The following is a 22274-nucleotide window of genomic DNA, read 5'->3' as shown; positions in this document are numbered from 1 at the left end:
CATAAATAATGTTGACCTATACTAAACTTAAATTATCGATAGGTACATAGATAATCGTGAAAATGAATGGGTATAAAACAAAAAGTATACAAGAACTAAAGTTGCTTAGCATATTGCAAAAGATGTGGTTTTTGTGCATTAAAAGTTTAGTTAGCACCTCTTTTCCTTAATTAAGTGACATCCAGAGGGTCGGATTCGAACATCCCTTTTCCTTGATTTCAAAAAAAGGGACAAAAAAGTTTTCCTTTCAAAAAAAATTTCTTTCTTTCAACATTCTAAACAAATTAGGTAGATCATACTTTTTGATTTGAATGTAGTATTTTTCACCTTTTTCGCACATTTTTAAAAAGGCCTATTTTTTGCGGAAATTGTATAGAAAGAACCTTTTTTCTACTCAAGATTCCCAGATTATCTTGCTTTTTTTTTGTAAAAAATATGATTTTTTTGGTCAAAATTTCAAAAAAAAAATTTCATCAAGTACCAAAAAATTTCACAATGCTATTTTTTTCTAAAAACTGAAAAATCTCACTTTTTGTAAAAAGCATGTTAATTTAGTAAAATTTATCAGAAAAGTGTTGTAAAAAGTGCATACCTACTTAATTCATACTTTTTGGTTATCATTCACTAATTCTCGTGTTATATAAATATCGATAAAAAGCATTTCTAAGAATTTAAGAGGACAAAATCGTCATGTAAAATTTCACTCCTTACATGACGTCTTATCAAAATTTTTGTAATGACCAAAAACACCCAGAATTGCGTGAGCTACATTTCATCATAGGGAATTTTTTCAATCGGATGATTAGAACATGAGCTAGAGCAATTTTGGAGGGAGACTTATCAAAAAAAAATATCTAATTATTTTTTTAACCTCAGCGAAAAAAGGCCATTTCTGGACAATTTGCAACAGCCTCCGTGGGAAAAAAATTATTTCTATTCAATTTTTTCGTTAGACCCTTCATTTCTTCTAAAAATCATTTTCTCAGTTGAGAAAAAATTTCAAACTTGAGGATCAAAATCGTAGAGTATCAAAATTTTCCACATGTAGAGAGCAGTAGGTAGGTACCTATTAGCTTTTTTTAATGGCTCTGCATTCCTAAAACTTTTCAAAAAACGTTCATAAGTTCAGCTTGATAACTTTTTTTTTTATTCAAAAATTGCATTTTTCGTTTTTTTTTGCCACAAAAAAATGAACTTTTGGGAAAACAAAGAATCTCACGTTCAATATAAACATTATTATAGAGCATAAAATTTTCTATCGTTTCGTTGCTACTATAATTTTTTTAAAAATAAAACTCTATTTTTGAGAGAAGAACCTGATGAATGAACCCAAAAATTAGTTGATGATGTCTTGATCTTGAATCAGAGATCACAATGTTGCCATTGGCAAAACACAAAAATCTCTTTGAAACAATTTACCCACACAAGTTTCTATTTTGTGCTTTTCCCCTCGAAAAGCTGTTGTGATACCCTGAATATCACACAAAAATTCGCGAGTTTTTCCCAAATCATCCCTCACACAATTACACTCTCTCAGAACAACCGACCTCAAAATACAAAAATTATCAGGAAATTCTATACCCATCAATATTATTGTATGTACTTCTTTTACGTCACGTTGAATAAATCAATGACTAGAAAAATTATACCGCATTAGGTATAAGCTGCAATACGGTGCGAAAAAATACCAACAATCATAAAACTACTGTACTATGGCATACAATACGAACGTCCTCCTCCCAAGTTATCCTACACATACGAAGTATTTGTTCGCAAATTCGCCAACATCTGGCACAATAGCGTACTTTTCTGCAATGCACGAATACATACGTACGTATATCTCGTACTCGTATATTTCGGCGATGAAAATAATTGTCAGCACCACGGTCGAGTCGGTTCATTCAATAAATCATTCGACGCTAAACCGAAGCAAAGCAAAGCAAAGCAAAGGGTTTCGAAAGAAAAAAGTTTTGAAATTTTTCAACCAATGGTAGCGATACCGACAAGAAAGTATAAACAGGAGCGGATTCCGTTATAAAAGTATCGCGTAATACTATGTAATTAAATGAAGTTAATGGGCTTTGTTAGACTACAGGGGTACCACAAAAGTACATAGCTGTATCGGTTACAAAGTTACGCTACTCGTAGAATGTAACATAGCACAAATTGTACCATAATCGCGTACCTATACTATACTTATATGTACATATACAACAACGTACTAAAACAATGAAATACACGAGACCGACAAATTTCACGTTAAACGTTAGAAATTACTTTGGCATCGTTGAATGGTTCAGTGAACAGACAGTGCGGGCTTTTCATGTAGGTTAATTTGTTTCTTTACTTTACACAACTATATATTGATTATAACCAGGTTCTAGTTTTCCCCCTTGACTCCTTGTTCTTCCTTCCTTATGGCACGATAAAAAATTTTTTTTACTAAAAAATTCATAGGAATACGGTATCCATCCATATTTTTCCACTTCTTTTTTAAACAGACGCGGCAGGACGCGATGAAAAACGACTCGTATTTATTTATTTATGAAGGCGGAATTTCTATCATTTAAATTTCTTTAGCTTTTACTCGTTTCTCATTATTCGTTACTTTTATGTGGCTGTTTATTTTTTTCCATGTACCTCCCCACTCCATCGCTGGGTTTTTTGAGTACCTATCTTTCGTATACTTTTATGTTGTACAACACGGTATGGTATGAAACTTGCTGAATACAACAAAGTTGCAAAAAGTTTTTATACATTGGGAATACGAAATATGAAACGAAACGAGTCGTATACCTTTAACCTACTCGTAGCTTTCACGAACGAGTCTCGAAATAATCAAACGTCGTTTATACTACCTAAGATGATAATATATTTGCAAGTATGATTCATTTAACGAGATTCGAGTCTTTTTACAAAACTACACTACGTATTCGGACCAAGAAGCGAAATTAATGGCGTTTCTCGTATCGTAGTAGTAGGTAAGAACTGAGAGAAAAATGAGATTTTAATGAGAGCTCCGGTTGAAATTTAAGATAAATGACGTAGGTATTCGTCGATTACCTTTTTCATTTGGTTGTTGTATTTTTTTTTCTTTTCCTTTTCTTTTCTCTTTCTGCTTTTTTTTTTGTATTACTGTTTTGTACAATAAAAGAAGAACATCCTACTCTGAACTTATATTATATTTGGAACTGCCAGTTGCTGTAACGAATAACTTTAAAGTTACACAATGAAATTGTGTAAAATCGATAGGTATACGGATAAATTCAAAACACTCGAATCATTTAAAACTCGCGTATTTGAATGAAATTTGTCAAAAGAATCGATAAACTGGCGTATCCCAAGAAATTTACCAAAGCTTGGCTTAACAACTTTGGCGAAAACTTTCAAAATATGTTAATTACGTGTATACTATGGAAACGGATATTATTCCTTTTGAAAATTTTCAACGCTGGAAATATCGTTTCTTTTGAATACATGAGAGATAATTCGAACAGAATCTATAATTTCTCCGATAAAATGAAACAATGTAAAATGGACTCTTTTCTTACATCAGAATTTAGGGGGTGGGGACAGAAAAGTTTTCGGTTATAATTTTTTAAAATGTCCACGCTTTAAGAACTCTTATAACTCCAACTCCCTTCGGTGTCTCAAATTTCACGTAAGATTTCAATAAAACTGAACTCCCCCCTTTTTTTTTGTTGAAAAATCAAAGCCTTGTAGAATCACAGGACTCTCAAGTTTTTAAAAAAAATTGATTAACGAATAATTCAAGAAAATTAGAATTTTTTGCCACTGACAAACGATCGATCCTACGTTGTTGGACTTGATAAAAGCTCAAAATAATTATCTCGAAAATTTAATAAAACCTGAACAAGAAAAAAAATTAATTTTGCAGAAATAAATTTCAAATTTTTCAAAGCAAACTATATCGAGTCAAGTTGATTTTTCTCATTTTTTCTGTACAAATAAATAGCCTATCTCTGAAAAAATAAACCTTTTAGAAAAAAATAGTTCTTCTCAAAAATTTATTTTTGTTATAAAAAAAACTAAGGGTTTCATGAAAAAAAAAGAAAAGAAAAATTGCAGGGAAAAAATGTACCACTATGGAAAGCTCTGTTTTTTTTCTGGAAGGTTTCAATTTTTAAATATTATCAGCAAAAATTAGAAAACTTGGGTAACTCTAGTCTAAAATATCAAATCTCAATTCAAAACCAATAAAAAAAATTTGTAGCAAAATAAACTTGTATGTACATATAATAAATGTTAAATTTGAAAAGGGAAAAATTGGGAAAATTTATTCCTGAGATATTTTGCTATTTTTGCTCAAAAAGGACTAACTAAATTCATTTTTGGGCATGAATCCATTTCTTTTGTTCTTAATTTCAAATATGTAATAAGACCTAAAAATGATAGTGAATTGAGAAAAAATGTCAGAGGATTTTGACTAAAAGTTCAAGAAAACCTTCACTGCGTTAAAAATCACTCAGAAAAATTTTCAGGTCCGGAGGAATCCCCCTGGAAGAGAGATATTGTCTGGTACCTCAAAGAGGCAAAACTTTCAATAAAATCGTAATTTTTTCGCTTCAACTTCTACTTAACCTGATTTGGGAAAAATAGTCCAATTTCAAAAAATTAGCTTATACGAGATTCATTACAACATTTTTAACGCAGTATCGAAAGATAAGGTATGAAATCTGAAACTGAATGAAGAAATGTTGGAAACTTGGAACCAATTTTTTAATCATTGTTGCCATTTTCAAAAAATTGAAAAAATTGAATAATTTACCCCAAGTTTTTGGCTATTTGAATGATTATATCTGTAGATTTGAGAGTTGAAAAAACGGCCCTGAAAGCTTTTGGAAAAGCAAAATGTGAGTAATTTGGCAGAATTTCAACTTTTCGCATTCTCTTCTCTACTTGAATCAATTCTTCAAGAACGTTCAACTTCGGAATGGTTAAGAAGTTGGCTAGTTGGTTTAGTTGGCTTTCTGGTAAAAATGTATGAAGGGGGGCATATTCAATCCCAATTCACGAAAAATCTCAATTCGAAAGAAGTAGACGAGATGATTTTTTTTTTGGAAAAAACACGTCTCCAATCGCAAGAATTGTTGAGTCACTGATTCAATGCAGAAAAATAGATAAGAACACGCACAGAATCAAATTAAACAAAAATTATTAAAACGTGGCAAAAATACGAGTACCTACTGAAATAATTTTTAAAAATGGCTCAAAACAGTTGAAATACTGGAAAAGATTTAAAAATAAACAAATATGTAAATAAGTTTATCAGGTCCATTCCCAGCAATTTGTGAGTATATACTTGATGGAAATTGAGGCATTATTTCAATAGATGATACTACAGTCAATTTAAAACGGATAAGTATGTACTATCTAGGTAATTAATCAATTCGTGCATAAAAATCATGAACACTATAAACTTACTGATTACCAGATTATCTTACTCGTCATTAGATAAAAATTGGTACTCACCTGAAACAGAAAAACAAAATAACAGTCGATTAGTGAAACGAAAATCATCTCACGATGCACTTAATTTATAAGGTAAATAGAATTCGTGTAAAGGCAACATTTTGAGTTTGACGCATAATGTTGAAAAAACATCAATCTGTTGGATCAGTTTAGGTGGCACAAGGTTTTTTCAAGGTTAACAAAGTTACCGCATTTGAAACCTTTCGTGCTGTTGAATTGAAGGTCTGCGGTTATGCCTAAATTTATCATGTATATTAATAATTCTACTTCACGTCAATGACCAAAAAATTAAATCGGCAGGTAACATTTACAACGTAATCATAAAGAAAGTTCTGACTACCTACATATATAATACCTATTTTCACAAACTTCCAAAAGGTAGATACAGAAAAGCACAAAATTTGTATAAAAAAATCAGTTTTCAACATGGGTGTTTCCTAACAAAGGATACTTCTAAAAATAAAAAAAGTTTGAACGAAAATTAAAAAGTAGATAGTTCCCTCGAATTGAATACTTTCCAAAATAATACCACATCCTCGCCCCTGCAACTCATTTCAATGGAGGAAAAATTAACGAACTTATTTAACAGTAGGTTGCAAAAGCTATTCTTCCTACACACAGCTGTGCTTCACCAACGTAGGTATTTCTTTCTCTCAACGCTACATTATCCTCACGAGTGACTAACTTTATTACACCTTACAATGAAGGCTTAAATGATCCCACGAAGAATTCAATACGTCGTCGTCGATTTACTAAAAAAGAAGTTTGAAAAAAAAAGGGATACCAACCGAGAAGGAAAAAAATCTACATTACTTATCCCTGTGCCCGTTGTAATAAACCTATCCGAGTGAAATGTTCAGGTTGCTCTAATTTGATCCGAATGTTACAGAAAAAATAAGTTCCATGAGATTGAAAAGGGTACCGAGTTGGAGAAAAAAAAATGGCAAAAGTTTTTCGGCTATGGCATTTACACATCTTCGGGAGGTCTTTTTTCAACGTAATCGTTCATTTATCAGCTCTTTTTTCTCTACTTTTCAAAGATTAATGAACCCGAGTTTGGCGATGAAACTGCTGCTCACATCAGTAAAGATCATTCATTGGTGATGTGGGTTTCTGGCTATAGATAAGAAAATACCAGTCTCGATATACACAATATAGATAATCTTCGTACATATAATGCGAAGGTGAAATATTTCCATTTACCCCACGCAGTAAATAAATTTTCAAATTGTTCGTGTTTTGTGGAAATTTTTACGCCAACAAAATAATAATAAAAAAATTTACATTTTTTGTGTTGACATAATTAAAAAAGGTATCAAGTCAAAAGAACCGCCATATAAAATTTCAAGTCCTAAAGTGCAATTTTCAATTATTGGCGAATTTTTGAAAATCAAAGGTTCAAAAATGAAAGAAAAACGAAATTTTACCTAATTGACTTGGGAATCAGAAATTTGGTACGTGCCTTATTGTCGACTTTCCGAATCGATTGGAAACGGTTAAGAGCCATTTTTAGTAGTTCTGAACCTTTCTAGCACATAATTTTGATAGTTGGAATTTCCACATGCAAAATTTTACCTAAAGAAGTTGAAAAGCTGAAATTTACTTTACAAGTCCTAATTTCAACATGCTGAGTCGATTGATTGTGGTTTCAAACCGTTCTGGAGCCTCCAGCCATTTTCAATGGAAAATTGCATATTTCCAAAGAGTGTGACCAATTACACACCATTCATTCAAAATTGATTTTTATCGGTTCGGAATCGTGATATATTTCTCCAAAGAGCTACTAATTGAATGTTTTAAAAAATTAGATTTTCAAAGAATTTTTCTCAGATTTTAATGGTGAAGTATCATGAAAGTGTACTGCACAAAGCAGTTGAAATAGGAAACTGGTAAAGTGATACCACAGTTTTGTGGAACATTGCAGTTTACACGAAATACATAAGTATGTATGTATGAAGAAAATTGTTTGAAATTACCAAATAAAATCGACGTAATACTCAAAAAAATAATTTAAAATTTAAAAAAGTCGATAAAATTTCATAAAAAAAAAAGTAAAATTATGCAAAAATTTTCAAAAATTTCCAAATTATTAAAAATGATACAAAATTTGCAGAATTGCCATCGAAATGGCAAAATAAAACTATAGAAACTGAAAGTAATATATCATAATTGAGTAAACATGGATTCAAAAGTGTTGAAAATGGCGAGAGGATAACAACATGAAGCCGAAACTTCATAAAATATGCCGAAGATTGTACAGAACATGGACAATATTGCTCGAATTTATCACAAAATCAATAAAATCCGCACAGAAATTGAGAAAAAATTGAAAAAATATCATCAAAATTGTGAAAAGTAATGCAAAAATGTACTCAATTGTATTCCTTTCAGTTTCTATAGTTTTTTGCCATTTCGATGGCAATTTTGCAAATTTTGTATCATTTTTAAGAATGTTGAAAAATTTTACTACCTACATCAATTTTGTTAAAAATTGTGTAAAAATTGATAAAATATGAGCAAGGTCATTAGGTGTGTAAAATATTTTAATAATTGCCTGAAATGGCAAAAAAAAAATAGAAAAATTTGTAAGAAAGAAATGGGCAACACTGACAAAAAAAACAAAATAATCCTAAAATTTCTCAAAATACTCCAAAACATTGGTTACACATGAAATTTTAATAAACAAAGTTATCAGAAAATCATCAGAAAATGCATAAATTTTACATACAAATAGGTTGAAAATCCAGAAAAAATATAGATAAATTTGTTATCAGAATTGAGTAAAATGGTGGTCAAAAATTTTTTGAAATTTACAGAAAATCAACTTTCATAAAAAAATAATAATTATGTTGAAAATTATTCATAAATTTGCAAAATATTCCAAGAAATGCACAAAATTTGAAAAAACTAATCTGAAATAGATAGAAAATTGGCAATTGGCAAAATTGATACTTATCTACTAAAACAGTAAAAAAAAGCTAAAAATTGACAAAACATAAAATGACGCCAAAAAAATTGTAAAATAATTTGTTGACAAATTGGCGGGGAGGGGGACTTTTTTCACAATAATGTTCGTCTACACTGATAAAATAATATAGTGGCGTAGGTACTGTAAGACTATACATAGGTATATTCGATACCTACTAGTTAGCTGTAAGCTATAATGGGTGCACAACTGATAATGCAATATAATTACCACTTACCCCGGCTATGGGATTTGAAGCACACTACCGAACACAATAAATTATCATAGAATGTTTCGTGTAAACGATTGGATTTGTCAATAAAGACACAACACTTAAAACCGACTCGGAGTAATTAAAGGGATTAAACACACAGATTACTCGGGGGGAGTAGGTATACGTTAACACTAATTTACTCTAAATTATAAATATACAAGAACACTTTAAACCGAGGGCCAGAGCTCTCAAGAATTAAGGACATATTAACTTAGCAACTTGAAGACTCGCGAAAACGAACTACACTTTGGTCCAGTTTCCAAAGAAGCTGGAAGGCTCATTTGGCACCTTGACCACGTCACTGTTACCAACCACATCACCGAATGGTGCTGGAAGGGTAGAATTACCTATTTACATAATACTTGTTACCATTAAGGCATATCCGTCTAACAACACAAAAGTAATATTTGGTAAAATATCTCAAAAATACAAAAATTTTTATGTTTTAGGTTTCAGATGGCATTTTTGGCCAATAGATGCCAAACGTGTAATTTTTTTTCTCGAAAATGAAAAAAATGTCCGGCCAATTTTCTGATATGTTATTCTACATGAAAAGGACTAAAACTGAGGATTTTATCGGAATTTTAACTCGTGGATATCATGGTTAAATTTAAATTATAAGTTTTTAAATAGATTTTTTCAGGTTTTTGGAAGTGGCAACACTGATTTCGACATCATTTGTCAATTACGTTCTCAAAGTACTATAATTTGAAAAAAAAGTTCAAAATTCTATATGAAATTTTCCATTTTTGGCCATTTTGGAGAACTTTGAAGCTCTTTAAACCCGCCAAAAAAAATCGAAAAAATGTCCGGTTTAAGTCATTCGTCATCGTTTGATGACCTCTACACAATATGATCTGATTTTGAAAAAAAATTGAAGACTCATCGTGCAAAAATCCACCGATTTGACATAGAATGATCCTCAAAATATGAACAAAACAGCCTGAAATTGACAGAAAAACATAACTGACATAGAACTGGTTAAAATTTGAGAAAAAGTTGATAGGTAACATTATGCATAATCAAAATTGTTCTTCGACATGGAAGATTCGCCTTTTTTCGTATAAATTTTTAGCCAAAAATCGTTCATTTCTAAACCTACATAATTTGCTTTACACAGCACGAATATGACCCCTAAGGGACCAAAATCATGAATAAGTGAAAAAACACGTCGCCTAGGAAATTCTGAAGGGAGCAGTGAATGCTTTAAAAAATAGATTAGCAATGAAAAATTGAATCGAGGTGCAACTCTTTTGAAAAACCTGTCTCACATGTACCTCATTTTTCAAAATTCTTTCATTCAGCAGGGAAACAAATTACAGAAACTCAATCGATAGTGCCTCGTTCGTGGAAAAATTGCGATAAAGGCGGGTGGGACGAGAGTTGAAAATGGACTTGAATAGCCAATGGTCCCATAACATACATTATAATACACATAGGATAACGCATGGTCGACAGTATGGTAAAAATTACCAGTACGAATTAATGTATTCCATTACGAGGCACTTAGTCGCGAAAATTCTCCAACGGTTTGATACATACGTAGTAACGCGGCTAACGGCGCTTAGGTACCTATTTCAAAGGTCGGAGGATGTCAGGGGCACGAATAGGCAGCGATTTATGACGCTCGTTAACGGCGGTAATTCGCGACTAAATCTTTCTAGGCCGCAAAAATTCTCAACGCTGGGTCGGTTAGGTATACGTATCGGTTCAGTGCACGTCGAGCAAGGCGAAGGCGAGCACAAGCACACCACACCACCAGTCATAACGTGTCATCATAACACATGCCGAGCAAGCTGCGGCATCGCAGTGTGCCCTTTGAATGTAACCATTCGCCGGTCGAGACCGCGGGTTAAGCCTTTTCCACCGTGGTAACACTGTAACAGCGTCGAGTCGCAATGCAGTCTGCGAAAAGGAAAAATGAATTAGTTAAAGCGAGAAAATCCTTTACAGAGCGGCTGCCGTGTACGCCGGTGCCGGTCGTGGTCCTGCAGTCTCGACGTCGACGTCGTCCTCGTCCTCGTATCCTGCCTGCCTTCCTTCCTTCGTGTGTTGTACTGCGCCCTGTGCCTATCCTATCCTTTACTGCCTATCTACACTACACATTGTCCATATCTCTCTCTCATCTACTCGTTATACAAGCGCCGCGCCGCTAGGTCGTCGTACAGACCACCTAGGTCAACCCTTTTGCGCTTTCGCCAAATCAATTTCAACCGAGCCCATTCTTATATAATTTTGGTTCCGCGACGGTTTCTTTTCCTAGTTTCTTTTTTTTCAAGGTAGCCCCGTGCTCCCTCCCCCTCCCCCTCCCGCCCAATTATGTATATTTCCTCATCTCATCGCTGGAAATAGCGCTTCTGTTCTGATTTATTTGGGAATTTTTGTCAGCACGAAGAAGAGTTGAATGTTTTCCTTATTTTATAAAAACACTCTCAAACAATTTTTTTTTTTTGCAATTTGGTAACTGATTGAACTACATCAGCAGGACATACGTTGCTTTACCCATTTATGAATAAATTTTCCAAATTCGATGATTTTACTCGAACATCCGAAACCAAACTCGAGCTTGAATTTTTTTTCTCCTCTCCGAAAATCGAATACGGAATTTTTAATATCGTCGCCCTTTGATCGACCCTTCCAAAGTGATCTCGTATCTTTTTTCATTTTATTTTATTTTTTCAAATAACTTTCTCATTATTTTTTTTTGTTCGTTGCTGTAACGGCGAATTTTCGTCGAAGAAATTTTCAAACTATTTTTTTCGCCTGGTTTGCATTTTTCCAATTTCGGTTGAACTGTTTTCAATAATTTGAATTTGGTATTTACCATTTTCTTCTCGGATGGAAAAATAAAACTTTGAGAAAATTTTTTTCCAGGTATACCTATTATAGGAAATGTAAAATAACAAATAACTTTTCAAAATCGTATCGTACCTACATAGAAACATCCTGTAATGTAATGAATGACCTTATTTCAAACAAGCGACCTAATCCGCCAATCCATCCTGAGTACAAATGTGTGAAAATCCAATTTCCATTATCTTTTATGAATTTGGGACGGTTTTTAACGAAAGCAAATTGAATTTTCAAAGATTTTTTCGCTTTGAGTTTAGTACGTAACATCCTGTAAGGGTTTTACATGTTGAATGACTAAATTAATGCCAAAATTTTGATTTGCATCTCAAAAAATCTACATTTTGTCACCGTGCTCAATTTTCTACAAATTTGAATTACAAGTAGGTACCATCCTTCTTGGCGCTCTAGTAGATTAAACAACTAAATTAACGTCAAAATTGTATTTTCATCCCCCCCCGAAAAATACCTAGATTTCAATACCATACTCAATTTTTACCCCTTTTTTCCAAATTTTAGTCGAGTCCCACTCCTTCCCTGGGAGCTGTGCTACTCCTTTTCAAAAGCAATTGGGGGGGGGGACGTGATCAGAAAATACATTATTAGTTAGTAAGTGTGTGTTTTCAATTTTTCAATTTTCAACATTTACTATTTTGAAATATCCCAAAAAATAAACGTTTTAAAAGAATGTATGCGTCGATAAATATTTGGATAATCTTCAAAAGTTCCGCTTTCACGAGTCAGTTCCGCTGTTTAGAAGAACTTTCTATTTCAATAATGATAAAATGTAAATTATCTCACATACGTAGCTACTGGGTGAATGATTAATTCCGACTCCAGCGATACAATTCACAAAAAATTATTTTCGTGTTCCTCTCACAAAAAGCTGAAATAATTGCATTACCTACTAAAGAATAACGCTAAATAGGTGAAAATATTTTTCAACACAATGCTTCACGTTCATATTTTGTAAGAAAAATTTTCAAAATGATTCTCCGCTCTATAATTCATAAAAATTATTGCAAATTATGCTGCGTAACATTTTTGATTGTTTGTTGCATCACTTGCTGTAGCTGAGTATTTATCGTCCACTCAGTAGTTCCGGTCAAAATTAGATAAGATTTTTGAAAAAAATATTCCACGTTGAATCAAATTAATGGTACTTAATCACTAATCAGATTATAACGTTCAAACGTGTTTCTCGACGTGTGTTTTTAATAATTTACAACATCGGAACCAACATGAGGTGCCAACTTTTATTTTGGCTATTCTTATTTCCTACGTTTTTTGAGAAAGGTCTGTTGTCGATCTCGTGGAAGGATCAACTAGAGCGATTCGGAGGGATCGGAGAACCCATTATACCGGATCCGCGTGATCAAATTCCGGAACCTGTTCGAACTCCGGAACCTGTTCGAACTCCGGAACCTGTTCGAACTCCGAAACCTGTTCAAACTCCGGAACCTGTTCAAACTCCGGAACCTGTTCAAACTCCGGAACCTGTTCAAACTCCGGAACCTGTTCAAACTCCGGAACCTGTTCAAACAAGATTTGAGCCTATAGTGCTCAATTTTGATTGGAGAGACAAAGGAATAGTGACCAACGTGAAAAATCAAAAGAAATGCCATAATGCTGATTGGGCTTTTTCTGCAGTAAGTGAACAATTATTCAAAATAATACAGAATCATTTCATAAAAACATCAATATGGTAGTTAAAGGGGCATTTTCAATCGAGTAATTTGAGATGACATTTATAGATCGGAGCTTTGGAAGGTCAATTAATGAAAAAAAATAAGATAAGTATAGAACTCAGCGCACAAGAACTAATAGATTGCTCCAAGAAGGATGGAAATTATGGTTGCAAGGGTGGTAGTGCACAAAAAGCATTCGATTACATTATGGATAATGGAATTTCAACTGAAAAAACATATCCATACAGCGGCACAGTAAGACTCGAATTAATTTGTTATTGTTTCTAAACATACATATTTCAACACCATAATGTTGTTAGGAGTCGGACACCTGTCTCAACAAATCGAGAGAAAAAATTGCTAAAAGTTACTACATAAGATCTGAAGTAATCGATAGTACAAATAATTCTGAATCAAAGATGAAAGAAACGCTCAAGAAACACGGACCTATACTAGCCATCATTGATGGTTCTCTAGATTCTTTCAAAAACTATAAAGGTGTGTTTGGAATTTGGATAATTGCGTTTCCCATAATAATATATTATGTACGAGTAAATCGTACCTGTATGATCAATTCTTCGATTAATTTTGCAGGCGGAATTTATCAGGACGAAAAGTGCGCTAAATCTGGAAAACACAATGTTCTGATCGTCGGTTATGACGAGACAAAGCAAAAAGAAAAGTACTGGATTGTTAGAAATTCGTGGGGTGAAGATTGGGGTGAAAAGGGGTACTTTAGAATAGCTCGTGAAAAAAATAATACTTGTGGAATTGCCAGCAATGCAACTTACATTGCACTTCTGAGGCGTGCTCAAATTTTAATTAGTTTATTTTGAATTTATTTATTCTTTTTTCTGTTCTCATGATTGTATTATTCAAGTAGGCTATGCAGGTTGATTCATCTTTGCAATAAAATAAATATAATTCGTGTAATTTCAGTACCTACCTAGCACATTGATACGATTTCTTTCAGTTTTCATCCAAGTAGGTAAATTATTTTAAGACATAAGGGTACCTACTACCTATTGTAGCATTTAATAATTTATACTTGAAGGGTGGTTTTCCAAAACGCATTAAGTCCGTTTTTTTCAAAATTGATTTTTTCGCGCCATTTGGTTAGTGACGTCAGGACACATCATCTGAGACGCATACCTACCTAAAATACCTATTTTATCCATGTTCTTTCCAGCTTTTTGTGAAATTGTTGAAATGCGCTTGATTTTCCAAAACGCATTAAGTCCATGTTTTTTAACGCTTGTAGAATCGCTTGTTCCCATACGAACTGATTTTTAAAATTTTATAGTATGTTGTATATGTGCATCCTTAGGAAGTATCGCCACAGAAATTTTCAACCCCCTCCTCCCATATTTACCCCTCAAAAATGACGTTTTCAGTTTTTTAACTTATTTTATGGTATTTAACAATGACGATTGCGAGGTACATTTTAGAAACACCTTTTTTGGACGTATTTTTGACCCAATACCTTTTTCGAAATTTTTGCGGTGGTGTGCCATGTTAGAAAATTGGGAAATGTGTGTGTGTGGGGGGAGGGGGTGAAATGGGAATTTTGGGGAAAATGACTATCAACGAGTAGGGTGTCGTTTTCTTATGATTCGATATCGCTGAGCACGAATATGACGTTAGATTTTGTTTTACACCCCCACAGCCCCTCCGGAGCCCTCAGCCCCCACCTCAATTTTCACTATTTTGGGAGTGAATTTACTTTGATGACGTTGGTGTCGTTGTCTTATAATTCGATACCACTGAGCATGAATATGGCGTCAAATTTTCTCCTACACTGAAACTGCCCCTCCGGAGCCCTCAGCCCCCTCCTGAATTTCTATTCATTTTTGAAATAAAGTTATGTACTTTGATGAATTTGGTGTCGTTTTCGTTGTTTTCTTATGATTCGATACTCACTCAGCCCTCTCCTAAATTTCCACCATTTTCAAAATTAAGCTGCTTTTACAACATGGAATCTTTTTCATACGAATTTCGCGCTCAGCAGTATCGAATCACAAGAAAACGACATCAATATCAACGTAATTCGAAAATATAAGGCAAAAACTTTCAAAAAATCACAATTCCTCAGAAGTGAAATACAAACATAATTTTTGATAAGAGGTTTTGAATTGAATGGTAATATGCAAGCTGGAAAGGAGAAAAGGCAGAAAAATGTACTTTTCGCGTGGTGTTTTTTTGAATTCTTCAATTTGTGCACTCGCGATTGAAAATAAACAGTAAGTAGTAGGAACCATTTTGTTGGAAATTGATTTTCCTACAAGATGGTACTTTCATTTTATAATTATCTTATAGTTACCTCATAGTTTTCCTGAATGAATGCTCATTTTTCAACATAAAACGTCTAGTGGTTTTCCAAAACGCATTAAGTCCATGTTTTTCAACACTTGTTGAATCTCTTGTGCAACATTCAACTCAACACCGCGTGTTGGATCATATCAAGCTATACCTAAACTTCAATGTTAGGTTGGTTGCATACTCAAAATAAGCCCTCTAATGAAATGGGAGTATGTTTTACGTGGGAGAAGTTAGCACTAGTGCTGGCACTAAGATCTCAGCACTAAACGATAATTCACACACAGAAGCAAAACCGAGCAACCAATATTTTTATACAGTGTGTAATCGACATGTACATCATGTAGTAGGTTTTAGAGGGCGCTGAATTCGAATTTGACATTATTTTTACGATTCGAGGCAGTTGTACCCCCCCCCCCCCTCCCACAGAGGCCCAACATCACTTTATAGCCCAAATTTAACACGCACATCACCATATACATTTTCGAGGGCGCTGAATTCGAATTTGACATTATTTTTACGATTCGAGGCAGTTGTGCCCCTCCCCCGAGGCCCAACATAACTTTATGGCTCAAAAGTGACATGCATATCGGCATGTACATTTTCGAAGGCGCCGGATTCAAAATTGACATGAGATTTACGATTGGAGCTGGTTATGATCACCCCAGCCCCACAAAGAGGTCCATCATTTTATGGGCCCAAATGTAACACGTACATCACCATATACATTTCCAAGGGCGCTGAATTCAAATTAGGAATCATTTTTATGTTTGAAAAAGTGCCTCCCCCCAGGAGAAAATCAATTAATGAAGCAAATTTGACAGGTACCTCGCGTGGTAGCTTTTCAAAGGCTCTCAATTAAAAATACGACATCCATTCTTCAGCTGGCAGAGGTTGTGACCAAGAACACATCCACCCCCCCCCCCAACTCAACATTACTTAAGACTCAAATTTGTCATGTACATCACCAGCATGTATGTTTTCAAGGGTGCTGAATTCAAATTTGAAATACGTGCAAGGTAACCTGCATTTGAATTTCAGTTGGGTCCAGCAAAAAAAAAAAGGTATGTGCGAGACGGTATTCAGTGTATTGTACAAAATTCCATGCATAGAATTTGAGTAATTGACCTCTGAAATTGGGTGGGGTCCAGCTGTAAGTGGAAGATATGTACGAGAATTAAATTTGACCATTGGGATCTGTTCTATTACTAGAGAGGACCACTCCATATTTTTTTCAATAAAATTCCATGCATAGAATTTGAGTATTTGACCTTATTTGAGTAATTGAGGTTTGAATTTGAGGAGGGTCCGGCAATCAATTGAAGATATATGCGAGAATGAATTTTGACGACTGTGCTAAAGGGGGTCCAACCATAAAAATTTCAAAAAAAATCCATGTATACCTAGAATTTGAGTAATTGAGGTTTGAATTTGAGGAGGGTCTGGCACTAAATAGAAGATATACGCGAGAATGAATTTTGACCACTGTGCTGTGTTCTACGTGCCAAGGGGGTCCCACCATATTTTTTTCAGAAAAATCCTATGCATAGAATTTGAGTAAATGACCTTTGAATTTGAGGAGGGTCTGGCACTAAATAGAAGATACACGCGAGAATGAATTCTGAGCAGTGTGCTGTGTTCTACTGCTCTAGGGGGTCCCACCATAAAAATTTCAAAAAAATTCCATGCATAGAATTTGAGTAAATGACCTTTGAATTTGAGGAGGGTCTAGCACTAAATAGAAGATATACGCGAGAATGAATTTTGACCGCTGTGCTGTGTTCTACTACTCAAGGGGGTCTCACCATAAAAATTTCAGAAAAATCTTATGCATAGAATTTGAGTAAATGACCTTTGAATTTGAGGAGGGTCTGGCACTAAATGGAAGATATACGCGAGAATGAATTTTGACCACTGTGCTGTGTTCTATGTACTACTCTAGGGGGTACCACCATGAAAATTTCAAAAAAATTCCATGTATAGAATTTGAGTAATTGACCTTTGAATTTGAGGAGAGTCCAGCACTAAGTGGAAGATATGCGCGAGAATGAATTTTGACCAATGTGCTGTGTTCTACGTGCCAAGGGGGTCCCACCATATTTTTTTCAGAAAAATCCTATGCATAGAATTTGAGTAATTGAGGTTTGAATTTGAGGAGGGTCTGGCACTAAATAGAAGATATACGCGAGAATGAATTTTGACCACTGTGCTGTGTTCTACGTGTCAAGGGGGTCCCACTATGAAAATTGCAGAAAAATCCGATGCATAGAATTTGAGTTCCTAATTTACCTTTGAATTTGATTATTTTTGAATGTGAATTTGTTCATGAACTTGAATGAAGGACAGTGAAGGTGAACTGGCGCTGAATTTCAAATCATGTAATATTCAGTTCTATATGTAGTAATTCCAGGCAGTTTTTTACGGTAGATTTCCACACCACCTTAGCAAATTGTGATTTCATTTGCATGAGGTACTACGACCTGTTTAACGAGTTTATCTACATTGGAGCCGATTTTGAGAGTGACACCTCAAAACTGGCTTTTTGACCAGTTTTTTTCAAAATTAAAATATCCAAAAAATCAAAATTTTCCCATTTGTGTAGAAATTTTTGAAATTCACGCGAATCGCTGTATTTTGTTCAAAACTAACCCCCCAAATCCAAATTTCACAATTCCCCGCAATTCTGGAGCCTCCAGCGCAATTTTTCAATTTCTCCAAAATTTTGAATTTGCTCCAGAAGGCGTGAATATCCAGTTAGGCAGCTAAAAATCGAGTTGTGTATTAAACTCGACCTGTGTTTAACGAGTTTATCCACATTGGAGCCGATTTTGAGAGTGACACCTCAAAAGTGAGATTTTGACCAGCTTTTTTCAAAATTAAAAAATCAAAAAGATAACCTGTTGTGAGGAAATTTTTGAAATTTGTGCGAATCGCCGTATTTCTTCAAGAACTAACCCTCGGAGTGCAATTTCTACCATTTCCAGCCGTTTTGGAGAGAGAGTGACACCTCAAAAAACCACTCTTGAGGTGTCACTCTCAAAATCGGCTCAAATGTGGATAAACTCGTTAAACAGGTCTAGTGTAATACACAACTCGATTTTCAGCTACCCAACTGCATATTCACGCCTTCTGGAGCATATTCAAACTTCTGGTGAAACTGAAAATCGTGCTGGAGGCTCCAGAATGGCTGGAAATTGTAAAATTTTGATTTGCGGGGTTAGTTACTGACAAAATACAGCGATTCGCGCAAATTTCAAAAATTTCCTCACATACGGTCATCTTTTGATTTTTTGAATTTTTTAATTTTGAAAAAAGCTGGTCAAAAAAACACTCTTGAGGTGTCACTCCCGAACTCGGCTCAAATCTAGATAAACTCGTTAAACAGGTAGAGTGTATAATACACAACTCGATTTTTAGCTGCCCAACTGCATATTCACGCCTTCTGGAGCAAATTCAAAATTCTGGAGAAATTGAAAAATCGCACTAGAGGCTCCCGAATGGTTGGAAATGGTAAAATTTGGATTTGGGTACTTAATATTAGTTTTGGGACATATTTTGACCATTTTTACTGATGAAGTACGTACTTTTTTTAAAAAAAACATAAATCGCAAAAAACAGTCAATTTTGAATTTTCAAAAATTCACCAAAAATCGAAAAATTAACTTTGGCACCTGAAAATTTGGTTTTGGGGGTTTAAGACTATGCTCTTCCCAAAAATCGCGGTCCCGTTCAAATCGGAGTGTGACACCTCAAGAGGTTCCCTTGTTAGGCTTAAGTGCCTCAAAAATGCATGAAGAACAGTGTAAAACAAAATTTCATTGGCACATTTGAAAAAAAGGCGAAATATGCCTTTAGATGGCCGAAAAAATATTACAGATTTCACCAACTCATTTTTTAGAGAGCTATTCAATGTAGGAGAACTTGATGCTGGTTTTTGTGAGATTTTTCAAGCATCTTTTTCTGGGAAAATTACGTGGCTCAAATAGAAAAATTGTGTTTATGAACGAACTTGTCCATGGATTTGAATGATTATGGTATCATTGATTCCTACTCCTACAAAACATTAATCATTGAAATTTCTATTTTCTAATTCAATTTCAATTTACATACTATTGCTACCATTTTTTTTTTCAAGATTTTATGTTTGATGTGAGTGCAAATCTGGTATTACATATTATTAATGAAACCATGGTTTTTTTAATAATGCAGTTATTTGTACTATCTTCAAAGATGCAATGAATACATATGATGCGTGTATTGCACTTCAACAAGTCACTACTGAAACAATACATACATATGACGAGTTTAATATTGAAGGTAGGGGGTGGGTAGGGTACTGCCTGATGCAGTGTACAGCATTGAAAACTCAAGGACACTGTTTCCTTCAACAATTGATAGCTAGAATTGCAGAAACAACTGCTGTACAACGTGACACAACAATAGAACTTCTGCCCTGCCTGTTTATTATAGTAGATATGTATGTATAGATACTGTGCTTCCTAGAATTTCGAAGTTCATCGGAGTTTATTGTTATTCAAAGAAATCGAGTAAAACCACGTGTAGGCAATACTATAATAATAGATTATTGATGCCAACAGCAATAATATGGCAGATATGAAGACGACGACGTAGTAAAGCCTATTGAACCACAATAAAGATAATGTTTTTTTAATCTTCTTTCCAGTGGTATAGTCGAAGGACACTTGAGGTATAAAATCGAATGTACACCAATGAAGGGAGGGGGGGGGCTGAAACGTCAATATCAAGTGTAAAATGTGAGGGAGGTGATGCTTGTATGAGCCACAAAAAAATCATGGTCATTCCACGTCAACTCAACCAAAAAAAGGCGATTTTGAAAGTCATGTCTTTCGATTTCGCTCAAATTTTTTTTACAATATCTACCCACCTAGTAAGTAAGAAAGCCGCAATCAGATTGGTCCCAGCCCCCTCAGGGGGCGGGTGGTAGGGCTTCCATTATTTTTACATTGTCTCGAGGTACTCAACTTCAGCTGCCCATTCCTCCAAAACTATGATACTTTGATCAAAACTGATTTCACAGTTCGAAAGGGCATTGAATTTTAAACTTTTTGAGTGATTTGAAATTTTCAAAAGTTGAAAGTTGAACTTTCAATTTGAAAGTTCAAATTTCAAAATGGCGCTGTAAGTGGGAGCTACCATTTAAAATTTTGAAAAAAATTCCATAGATGTACATTTTGATACTTTTTCGAAATATTTAGGTTTCGAGATGGAACTCTCAACGGAAGGGGAACACCCCCACCCCCAATTTTGGGTGAAACTTTTGAAAGAAAATCTGGGGCATGTGATATATCAAATTGTAAATTTTTGGCAACGCTGAACACGAATATGACGTTAGATTTTTGATAGGACCCCATCCACGGCCCCCAGCACCTCCTCAAAGGGGGTAAAAGTTCGAAAAAGTGTTTGGTTCATGCGACAAATGGAATAATATTTTTTTGGGGACGCTGAACACGAATATGACGTCAGATTTTAAATTGGACCTCATCCACAGCCCCCAACAAGGGGGTGCTCCCCCTACGTCAAGAGTCCCATCTCGAAACCTAAATATTTCGAAAAAGTATCAAAATGTGCATCTATGGAATTTTTTCAAAATTTTAAATGGTAGCTCCCACATACAGCGCCATTTTGAAATTTGAACTTTCAAATTGAAAGTTCAACTTTCAACTTTTGAAAATTTCAAATCACTCAAAAAGTTTAAAATTCAATGCCCTTTCGAACTGTGAAATCAGTTTTGATCAAAGTATCATAGTTTTGGAGGAATGGGCTGCTGAAGTTGAGTACCTCCTGACAATGTAAAAATAATGGAAGCCCTACCACCCACCCCCTGAGGGGGCTGGGACCAATCTGATTGCGGCTTTCTTACTTACTGGGTGGGTAGATATTGTAAAAAAATTTTGAGCGAAATCGAAGGACATGACCCAAAAACGTTGGTTGAGTTGACATGGAATGACCAAGAAATTAACTGTACACACAAAATTTACCAGTTCGTGAGAATGATTTTTACTATCGAGTACTAGTACAGGGCCAAGTGGTCAAACATCAGTCTCGCGCATATCTTCTATTTAGTGCCAGACTGTCCTCAAATTCAATCCTCAATTACTCAAATTCTATACATCGGATTTTTCTGAAAATTTCATAGTGGTACCCCCTAGAGTAGTAGAACAAAGCACAGTGGTGAAAATTCATTCTCGCGCATATCTTCCACTTAGTGCTGGACTCTCCTCAAATTCAAAGGTCAATTACTCAAATTCTATGCATCGGATTTTTCTGAAAATTTCATGGTGGTACCCCCTAGAGTAGTAGAACACAGCACACTGCTCAGAATTCATTCTCGCGTATATCTTCAATTTATTGCCATACTCTACTCAAATTCAAACCTCAATTACTCAAATTCTATGCATGGGATTTTTCTGAAAAAAATATGGTAGGGCCCCCTTGAGTGGTAGAACACAGCAAAATGGTCAAAATTTATTCTCGCGTATATCTTCTATTTAGTGAAAGACCCTCCTCAAATTGAAAGGTCATTTACTCAAATTCTATGCATAGGATTTTTCTGAAAAAAATATGGTGGGACCCCCTTGAGTAGTAGAACAGAGCACAGGGGTCAAAATTCATTCTCGCGTATATCTTCTATTTAGTGCTAGACCCT

At 34.6% G+C, this 22274-nt stretch overlaps 2 protein-coding genes across 2 annotated transcripts in view; one reads left to right on the top strand and one right to left on the bottom strand.

The window, feature by feature from the left end:
* The window catches only part of Hk (Hyperkinetic), a 187012-nt gene that overhangs the window by 50021 nt on the left and 114717 nt on the right, over window positions 1–22274 (bottom strand). The window lies entirely within an intron of this gene.
* Window positions 12791–14139, top strand: LOC135844134 (procathepsin L-like). Its single transcript, XM_065362253.1, has 4 exons — window positions 12791–13231; window positions 13337–13525; window positions 13591–13768; window positions 13865–14139. The coding sequence occupies exons 1-4, from the start codon at window positions 12824–12826 to the stop codon at window positions 14104–14106; spliced, it is 1017 nt and encodes a 338-aa protein (XP_065218325.1). The 5' UTR covers window positions 12791–12823; the 3' UTR covers window positions 14107–14139.

The sequence above is a fragment of the Planococcus citri genome, chromosome 4, assembly GCF_950023065.1.
Source record: "Planococcus citri chromosome 4, ihPlaCitr1.1, whole genome shotgun sequence".
Classification (NCBI taxonomy): domain Eukaryota; kingdom Metazoa; phylum Arthropoda; class Insecta; order Hemiptera; family Pseudococcidae; genus Planococcus; species Planococcus citri.
This window is presented reverse-complemented; position numbering and strand designations above follow the sequence as displayed.